The sequence below is a fragment of the Oryx dammah genome, unplaced genomic scaffold, assembly GCF_014754425.2.
Source record: "Oryx dammah isolate SB20612 unplaced genomic scaffold, SCBI_Odam_1.1 HiC_scaffold_6, whole genome shotgun sequence".
In the NCBI taxonomy this organism is placed as follows: Eukaryota; Metazoa; Chordata; class Mammalia; order Artiodactyla; family Bovidae; genus Oryx; species Oryx dammah.
The window spans coordinates 24,402,498-24,413,086 of record NW_024070190.1 but is presented as its reverse complement, the minus strand read 5'-3'; the positions used below and the strand labels follow the sequence as shown (position 1 = coordinate 24,413,086).

General features: G+C 40.7%; 1 protein-coding gene across 1 annotated transcript in view; it reads right to left on the bottom strand.

Annotated features, from left to right (window-relative positions):
* Positions 1–416: 416 nt before the first annotated feature.
* Positions 417–10,589, bottom strand: part of DYDC1 (DPY30 domain containing 1) — a 24,093-nt gene continuing 13,920 nt past the window's right edge. Inside the window, exons 5-8 of the mRNA XM_040242604.1 lie at positions 9,177–9,269; positions 5,593–5,649; positions 4,684–4,785; positions 417–1,386 (exon numbers count right to left, since the gene is read on the bottom strand). Coding sequence (XP_040098538.1) covers positions 1,357–1,386; positions 4,684–4,785; positions 5,593–5,649; positions 9,177–9,269 — 282 coding nt within the window. The 3' untranslated portion in view covers positions 417–1,356. The remainder of the gene's footprint in view (positions 1,387–4,683; positions 4,786–5,592; positions 5,650–9,176; positions 9,270–10,589) is intronic.

Sequence of the window (10,589 nt, the reverse complement as noted above, 5' to 3'; positions counted from 1 at the left end):
TACACTGGTTGAGGCCGAGGCCTTGAAGGACACTCTCCTGCTGCCTTCAACATTTCTGCCTGGGTGCAGTGAACACAGGTCATCCATATGTGGGGGCAGAGTGCCTGGAAGCCTGATGGACACAGAAGTTATCGATGGCTCCAGGGCACCTGGAACTTTTTTCTCAAAAAATAAAATGCACAGAACTGGACTTCCCTGGTGGTTCAGTGGTTGAGAATTCACCTGTAAATGCAAAGGACGCAGGTTTGGTCTCTGGTCCAGGAAGATTCCACATGCTACAGGGCAGCTAAGCCCCTGCACAACTACCGCAGCCCATTCACGTACAACCTGTGCTCCTCCACAAGAGAAACCACAGCAATGAGAAGCCTACGTACCACGATGGAAAGTGGCCCCCGTTTACTACAGCAAAAGCCACCCATGCGCATCAGTGAACACCCAGCACAGCCCCAAATTCTTTAAGTTTTTAAAAAAAGTACAGAACTGATGTAACGTTTCTTTTCAATGAAATCTGTATTCTTTCCCATAATTTTTTTCCCCTTTTTCTTTTCCCATTTAAGCAATTAGGTTGTTCTCTTCTCATTGTGTCAGGAAAGGTATATTATAACTAAAACCAGAATTTTTTTTTTTTTTAGAAGAAGCCTCTTCTTGGCATAAACATAGATTTGGAAAAATTTTTTATAAAAGCAAATTTCTCCCTAAAGTTCAAAGCTAGTCCTGAAACTTCCAAGCGGCCAAGAGTGCAGCCAGGGTCCGCAGACCACCCAGCATCCACTGAAAGAAGAGAGACCTTCCCTTCAACAGCAGCACATCATCCCTCTGCCCAAAGATTGTTCCAAAAGAAACGAAGCTTCCCCATCTGGGGACTTGACATCCCTCCCCACCCCAGCTGCGTCAATAAGCATGGATTAAGTGGAACTACAAAGATCATTTCCCAGCAAACTGGAGAAGTCTTTGCGGTGCACTCCTGGGAGGAAATCATCATATCTAAAGCATGTTGAATGCTCCCGAGCCCTGCAGAGTGGCAGCCTCTTTCACTTCTCACAGACCAGTAACTTCCACCTCAGGCAACCTTGTTCTCATACAGATGCACGCACTTCTTTTCAGCTGGTCTCCCACTTGCTCCTTTTGGTTGCTTTGGAAAACGTTCTCTCCTGTTCTCTCAGTGATATCATACATGTAATCAGTTACATTAAGAAAACAATATTTTAAGGCCACACTTGAAACTCATTTATAAAGCTGTGGTTAGAGGGAGGAAAAGCAGAGTACAAGTTTGGAGGGAAAAAAATACAACTGGGGACCTCCTATTTTGAAACTTGAAACAAGAAGAAAAATGTATTGTTCTTAGGCTGGTTGAGCCTACAAATCTTGATCAATGTTTAATGCAACCTAAAAACAAAATAAAAAGTAAATATGCTTTAATACAATTATAAATTTTAATTAACACAATTATTAACTGTATGCTTTGTATTAAAATTAATAAAAATTAATTGTAGCATATTGTATTAAAATATGCTTTAATACAATAAGAAATTTTAATTAATACAATTAGAAATACAATTTTCCTTGGAAGAAAAGCTATGACCAACCTAGACAGCATATTAAAAAACAGAGACATTACTTTGCCAACAAAGCCATCTAGTCAAAGCTATGGTTTTTCCAGTAGTCAGAGAGTTAGACTATAAAGAAAGCTGAGTGCTGAAGAACAGATGCTTTTGAACTGTGGTGTTGGAGAAGACTCTTGAGAGTCCCTTGGACTGCAAGGATATCCAACCAGTCAATCTTAAAGGAAATTAGTCCTGAATATTCATTGGAAGAACTGATGCTGAAACTGAAACTCCAATACTCTGGCCACGTGATGCAAAGAATTGACTCATTAGAAAAGACCCTGACGCTGGGAAAGACTGAAGGCAGGAGGAGAAGGGGACGACAGAGGATGAGATGATTGGATGGCATCACTGACTCGATGGAAATGAGTTTGAGCAAGCTCTGGGAGTTGGTGATGGACAGGGAAGCCTGGCATACTGCTGTCCATGGGGTCACAAAGAGTCAGACACAACTGAGTGAGTGAACTAACTAAATACAATTAGAACTGTGAAATGTACAAGCTACACAAAATTAGAGCTTAGGTAACTTCTATGTGATATGCAAATGAAGTTTTTTTAATAGTTTCGGATTATTTCACATAAAATCCAAATTCAATATAATAATAATTTACTTGTATACTCAATGTATTTATTAACCCATCCTTTCTTCTACTGCTCTTGTTATTCCCTCTTATTGTAGTCTGTATCCTTCTTGCAGATTCCTGTACCCATCCCTTAGACGCTGAAATTTCTCATGCTTTCACCCTGAGAGGGTTTCCCAGGTGGTTCAGTGGTAAAGAATCCACCTACCAATGCAAGAGAAACAGGTTTGATTCCTGGGTTGGGAAGACCCCCTGGAGAAGGAACTGGCAACCCACTCCAGTATTCTTGCCTGGGAAATCCCCTGGACAGAGGAACCTGGTGGGCTACGGTCCATGAAGTCAAAAAAGAATTGGACATGATTTAGCCACTAAACACACACATACACACACACACACACACACACTTCACCCTGAGACCTCTCCTTCACATTCTGCATCCCCTCTTGAGCATCTGACTCATTCTCCTAGCCTCACTTAGTATATATGACTAAATTCCTCTCTCCTGCCTGGATTTCTCTCCTGTCCTCCAGACCCACCTGCATATCTCAGAGTGACCCGAAACTCAACATGTCCACAATTGAAGTCATTGTTTTCACAAAACCTACTTTCTCTTCATATGTTCCTCAATTCAACCAATGGTAAAGTTCAAAATCTGATGATGACTCCAGTTCCCAAGGCAGAAATCTGTGCTTCATCTCTGATTTCTCTCTCCCTCTTATCCTCCCAGCTAATGTGAATCCGCTCAGCTGTCCCCATTCTGTGCGTGTGCATCCTGACCCTACTCACCTCGCACCTGAACGACTATGAGAATTTCCCAAGTTGTCTGCTCTTCCCACTCCCACCCACTCAGATCTTCTCTCCACCTTCGAAAAACACATATCTAATCCTCACATATACCCTTTTGATGACTTCCACTGCACCTAAGACCAAAATCCCTAACATGACACACAGAGCCCAGTATGATCTTGCCTGTACCCACCTCTCCAACCTTCAAATCACTTCCTTCTCCTAGCTCCGTGCAACTCAAACCAAAATATTGGACTATTCCAGTTCCTTGAAAGCATCTTGCTCTCTCTATCTGCTAGACTTATCTCAGGCTAATTCTTTAAATGTCATTTCCTGCATAAGACTCACCCAGGCTAGGTCAGGTTTCCCTGCTCTGTCCTTTCAGTGAACTTTCCCAGCAGCCCATGGCTCCCAAAGGGCAGAAACCCAATCTGTTTTGCTCTCTGGTATTTTCTAGCTCCCTGCATAGTACTGAACCACAGCAGCCATTTAATAAAAATGTATCCACTGACTGATTAGAACCAAATCCACCCAGCTCCACTTTCTGAACAGCTCTTAAAACACCAGTTACTATTTTCAGTCATCAATGCTCTCTCTCCGTAGATTACAATAGCCCCCTGGTGCGTCTTCTCAGATCTATCACTCCATTTTCTTCTACACGCTATAGCCAGACGGCCTTCCTAAGACACAGCTCTGAGCAGGTTGACCTCCACTGCCTTTAGGACGATAAATATCTGTCTGAGCACAAAGTCAGGTCCTTTCGTGGTCTGGCCCCTGATTTCTCCACTGTCCCAGCTCTGATCTCTCCCTGCCTCTCATTCCCTCTCTCTTCACCTGAGCTGGGTCCTGATACTTTCTGTGCCCCCAGACTCCCACCCCACCACTGAGTGACAAGGCTGACTTTCTCCATGAAGCTTTCCCTGATCAAGGGTCTTCAGCCAGGTGGCTGTTCTACTTTGTCAGCGCCCACGGATGCAGGTGACTCAATGCAGCCTCTTTCAGAGCATCCTGGGTTATAGCTGCTGACGGCATCAGATATCAACAGCTCCTCCTCTCGCTCTCGAAGCATACTGCTTTGGAGGACAAATTACCTGGCCACTCTAACACTGACAATTACTTGCTTGTCCAGTTGTTTGTTTCTTTCCTAGACAAGGTCAGAATGACCTGTTTTGGCCATAAAAGCACTGGGCACATATGCGTGCACAGGAAACACTGTATGATTATTAAATAAGCCAACGTACATAAATATTGTAAAAACATGCACTCTCATTAGGTTATTTACTTGGCTCCATGGTTTACTACTGAGAACCAAAATATCGGCCCCCAAAATTTAAAGATTATGTATTTTACCACATGGTTTTAAATATACGTTTTGAAAAGATTTTGAAATTGTCAAAGTGTCACTTCCGAACAACCGTGTCATGCTCTGCACAGGAGGGCACACTGCTCACTCCACATTAGCACCCAGCTACCTCCCCGCCAGCACCCACACTTCTGTGTGGAGCCAGACAAGTGCCTGCCCTCACTCTCGAGGCCAGCAGCACACTGCACAGAACACCAATTAGAAAAAAGTTGGCACCCAGAAAGCTGATTTCTTTCTGTGAAGCAAAAGACCGACTTTGCCATCCAACCCTGGCCTGAGAGGCACTGGGTTTTCCCAAATAAAACAAGAAACTCTGCTTTTCACAAAACACTTTCCTAAGGATACTTACGTCAGAGAGCATTGGCTCGTCGAGTTCTTCCACTCTGCTCAAGTTTGGTGCCCCGTATCGATCACTAATTTCAGCTAGTGTTTTGCCTGAGTCGGCTCCATCCTATAATCATATGATCATAAATGAATCATATAATTCATTTTTACTTTCAAATGACTTTGAGATTAATACATTAATTTGCTTTCAGTTCTGCTAAGGCATTTCTGAATTATAACATCAACATTCAACATTGTCAGTTAATGGAATGAACCAATACCTGTTAATGACAAGTGAATTCTAAAAACAAAGGCTAAAATGTGTTTTTAAAAAATACATCATAAAATTTAAAACATATCACTGCATATAATCATATGGTCAATAATCTCATAATAGCCAGGTTTTTAAAAATACACAAACAAATTGAATATTCCAGTTTTACCCACTTTGAGATTTGACTTTAAAGTACACCCTATTTGTGACTTGTTATTACTAGATTATGTATTTGAACTATCAGTTTTGATAATCTCCATATTAAAACTTTAGCTACTGGGCTTGCCTGGTGGCTCAGTGTTAAGGAATTTGCCTATCAATGCAAGAGACATGGGTTCGGGAGGACCCAACACGCTGCAGGAGCAGTTAAGCCTGTGTGCCACAGCTACTGAGCCTGGGAGCTGCAACCACTGAGCCCGTGTGCCCTAGAGCTTGTGCTCCACAAGAGAAGCCACCACAGTGAGAAGCCCGGGTACCTCGGCTAGAGAATAGCACCCACTTACTGCAACTAGAGAAAAGCCTTGTGCAGCAAGAAGACCCAACACAGCCAAACATAGATAAATAAAATTGTTTTTAAAATGTATCTACTAATGCACCAAAATTTAGTGCCACAATCCAGGATGCTTATTCGTATCCCATAACATAACTTTTTGTTCTCACCTCTCCATGTAAAGTATCTTCACCCTTAGCCATATTTTCCATGCTCATTCTCAACTCCTATAATATATAAAAATGGAGAAAAATACTTTGAATATGCTTTTCATTTTGATTCCATGTTTAATTTTTAAGCATTTTATTTTTACATTATGACCCATTTAACAGCAAAAATGCTGACCTTCTTAAAGAAGAAATCTGAATACAAAACTACAGATACAGTCTCATTTAATACTCTATTAATAGGTGACTACCATATTTTGTTTATAATTAAATAGAATGTTCCCTGGTGGCTCAGATTGTAAAGCATCTTGCCTACAGTGCGGGAGAACTGGGTTCGATCCCTGGGTCAGGAAGATCCTCTGGAGAAGGAAATGGCAACCCACTCCAGTACTCTTGCCTGGAAAATCCCATGGATGGAGGAGCCTGGTAGGCTGCAGTCCATGGGGTTGTGAAGAGTCAGACATGACTGAGTGACTTCATTTTCACTTTTCACTTTCATGCATTGGAGAAGGAAATGGCAACCCACTCCAGTATTCTTGCCTGGAGGATCCCAGGGACGGGGGAGACTGGTGGGCTGCCATCTATGGGGTCACGCAGAGTCGGATACGACTAAAGCAACTTAGCAGCAGCAGCAGCAGAATATTTTAAAAAATGAAATAGGCTGAAACACTAACCCTGAAGCCAAATTACTAACAAAAGTGAAAAGTGACAAAATAAAAATTTTAATAAACTCTTAGAATAAGAGATTTTGAAAGAACTTTCAGTTAAGTAGAATTTTATACATAGTGAAAAAGAAGCAAATATTTCTAAAACAATTAGTCTGGCCCAAGGCACTACCTAATACAGGTGACCTCTCCAACAGCACCTGGTAATGCCCTCTATAAAGCGCTCTGAATACATAGGACACTGCTTTCTGAATGTGAAAACCCAGAATCTTCTAACCAAACCAAACCTTGCTATGGCCTCTATCTTTCCATTCTAAGGCAGCAAGCTGACTTAACTGCTCTTGAGCTGATTCACTTCGGCTGTCCAAGGGTGAGTCATCTTGTGACCGTTTATATAATGTCCCCTGATGATTAGGGACACATGTGGTACATGAGAGTCCCTTGGACTGCAAGGAGATCCAACTAGTCAATAAAGGAAATCAGGCCTGAATATTCATTGGAAGGACTGATGCTAAAGCTGAAACTCCAATACTCTGGCCACCTGATGTGAAGAACTGACTCATTGGAAAAGACCCTGATGCTGGGAAAGATGGGAGGTAGGAGAAGGGGACGTCAGAGGATGAGATGATTAGATGGCATCACCAACTTGATGGACGTGAGTTTGAGCAAGCTCTGGTAGTTGGTGATGGATACGGAACCCCAGCGGGCTGCAGTCCATGGGGTTGCAAAGAGTCAGATAAGACTGAGCAGCTGAAGTGAACTGAATGGTACATATGGGCTTCCCAGGTGGCGCTAAGTGGTAAAAAAAACCCAACCTGTCAGTGCAGGAGATGTAAGAGACATGTGTTTGATCCCTGGGTTGGGAAGATCGCCTGGAGGAAGGCCTGGCGACCCACTTCAGTATTCTTGCTGGGATAATCCCATGGACAGAGGAGCCTCACAGGCTACAGTCCATAGGGTGGCAAAGAGTCAGACACAACTGAAGCAACTTAGCACTATATGCTTTTCTCCAGATCACTCCCTTCTCCTGCACACATCTTATCCCACAACTTCGTGGTTTTGATGGAAAAATCCATGTTCTCACAGGACTCTGTTCCCCAACCAAGGGATGGATACTTGACACAAATTCATCCAGTCAGAATCCTTCCCAAGATTCTTTTCTTAACTGAAACCTAAAAGAAAGGAATCCATTCCTTTCGGATGGTAGGAGCCACAGCATTATAAGATGTAGGAACCATTAAGAACCATGATGACCCTCACCCACGTGCAGCAAACCAGGCCACAGTGAGAGGCAACAGCAGAGGTGTGAGCCCTGGCAGCACTGATTCTCTTGCCCCCAGAGGCCTAGAAGACCCAGCTCAACCAAAGCCCTTCACAGTTCAGTTGTAAAACCCTTGCTTCAACCCAGGATCCTTCCAATACATTTCCTTTTGCAAATGATAGTTTAAGTCATGTCTCTGAAGCCACAAGAAGGCCAGGACGCAAAGACCTGGATGAATCTGCCTCCAAACAAGGCAGTATCTTGCAGGGAAGAAAGGTGTGATAAGCCAGTAGGAATATGGATTATTAATGTTACTGCAGCTCTGGACACTCAGTCTGATAATGCCCAGGAAGTAAGTAATATGAACGGGGACCCTTTGGAGCCAATCCCTCTTATAAATCACAGACTTTCTATATCACTCAGCTATAACTATCAGGGCATCTCAATAAAACACACTTTCAATTCTTTTATCATTTTGATCACTATCTTCTTGATGTATTCTGAGTTTTCTTCTTTTACTTGCGATCACTCAATCTTAACTGAAGCGGAAGGGTGTGGGTATTGACATGTGTGTGCATGCATGGATATCCATGTACCCTACCCTTATTCAGACAAAGACAACACAACATCAGCATCTCTGTTTTTAAAACTCTGTATGGGTATTTGATTTTATCCTTTTAAAATCTCATCTTTTTGACTCACAAAAGTAGTCTTCCAACACTTGGACTACAATAGGACTAAATGATTTCACTTTGTAAAAACAATTCTTATTCATCTCTTATAGAACGATAAGCATTGTGCATTGATGGGAAAAAATAGTAAATTAATTAAATCTCATTTTTAAAAAAATTTCATTTACCCTTTAATTTACTTTTTTAAATTGCTTTAAACAATGATACTCTCATCTAAGACATTAATAAATATATTCTACAAAACCTGCTTCTATTTTAAATTTTTAAAATTTTAATCATGGAATAAGTAGAGGAATAACATTTGAGTAACAATTGATAGTTGTAAGCATACAATATGAAATATCCAGTTGAAAAGTATAACTCAGTCATGCAAAAGTTTAGTCTATACAACATATACTTTTTGGATACAAGGAAACATTGACCAAGCAGGAGGCTTGACATAAAACAGACACAGTCAAGGGAGATGGACTTTTTTGGCATAAGTTACTGAAAAATTTAAAGACATGAAAAATCCAAATAAGAACATATTTGAAAATGTAAGTTATTGTTCACAATACATCCAGTGTGAAGAAAAGAGACAAACTATTGTCTCAGAGATGAGAATACCCCCAATACTACAAAGAACTTTGCCTTCAGTATCAGCTGCCATAATTAGGAACCACTATCTCTTGACGAAAATGTTGACCACATCAATATTAGAGAACGCCACTGCTCACAAAGCAGTTTCACATACAGTCTTATTTGATCCTTACAACAGCCCAGTGAGATATTGCCAACAACATTATACTGTTATCCCTGTTTTTCTAAAAGGTAAACTGAAACTGAAAGGGTTATAGGACTTGCTTAAGTAGCACAAATAATATGTGGCAGGTCTTTAGACTGTGAATCCCCTGCTATAACAACTGAAAGTAACAGTGAGGATTCTAAGAGGTTTCCCATAAAACAAAAATTTATAAAACTTTAATTTACCTTCTCAAATTGTTCTTGAGCTCTCTGCAGTTCTTCTATTCTCTGTCTCTCTTTTTCTTGCTCTTCCAACTCCAGCTGGAATTCTAGCTGTTGCTGAATATTCAGATATAAATAAGTCATATTAGAGTTTATTGCAAGGAATTCACTCGATTACTCTGAAGTATCCCAGGATAATTAAGGTTACACCCACCTAAATTTCAGAAACTTAAGAGAATAAATGGTCACAGGCTCCCAGTACTTAAGCTTTTACAAATATTTCTGATGTACAAAATTTAAAAGGTTCCTTAAATGCTGATTTTAGAAAAGCAGTATTTGTACAAAATTAAATCATTTTTCCTATTTTTCTAGAAGCTACAAATGAGACTGCAGTGATTTTTCTCAGATGACATTTCTTTAAGAACAGATAGATCTTCAAATAGCCAAACTCTGGTTGTAAAACAGTAGAGGAGAACATTTTAAGTATATTACCTGAACCCAGAGATAATCAACAACATATTTGGTCCCATCTCAACATATATCCTAGCTCCAGGAGAACAGAAGTCCACAGACTAAATTCCTCTGGCCAAGCCTGACCCAACTCCTGTTTTTTCTATAGTCTACAAGTGAAGAAAGGTTTTTATACATTTTTATGGTTGAATAATACCAAATGAATAATATTTTATTTCACATGAAAATTATATGAAGTCCAAATGTCAGTGTCTATAAATAAAACTTTCTTGAAACTCTGCCATGCTCACGCTCACTCACGTATCTACTGTGACTGCTTCTGCCCCATGACAGCAGAGCCCAGTATTTGCAACAGAGGTGGCAGGTGGTGCTCTCACTGCATTGCACTGCTGCTCAGCACAGTACATACAAGCTCACTGACACCATCAGAACTCACAGTGTTTGGAGTGCCATAGTATCACTACACCGGGCTATTTCTTTTAACCAGTGCATTATCCATCAAGAAAAGAAGTGAATTTTGAATGCTGCTCTTTTAAGACAAAGCAGAATGTGGGTTATTTTACTATCAAATTATTCAAGAGCAAAGGGGGTTTCTCATTCAATGACAGTGTACTAAAAGAATACAGTAAATGTCAATATTATCAGAGTAAGCACTCATCACAATGGTCTCAACTCACATGAACACAAAGGTTGGAAATATTAGATAATTTAAAACAAAATTATTTCACCAGAACAGAATTTCTTCACAAAAATTAAAAGTGAAAAGGAGGCCTCAATGAAAGTGAGCTCCCAAATGGCTCCTCCGTTAGCCAAGCAAAGAAACACATTCATCAATGGTGATTTAATCAAAACAAGTTTGGTTTCAGTGTCTAAAAAAAAAAAAACAATAAGGTTATTAGCCTTTTGGTGAGAACAGTTGCTCAGAGTGGATGACATGAGGAGCAACTTCAATGGCCAATTAAAGAC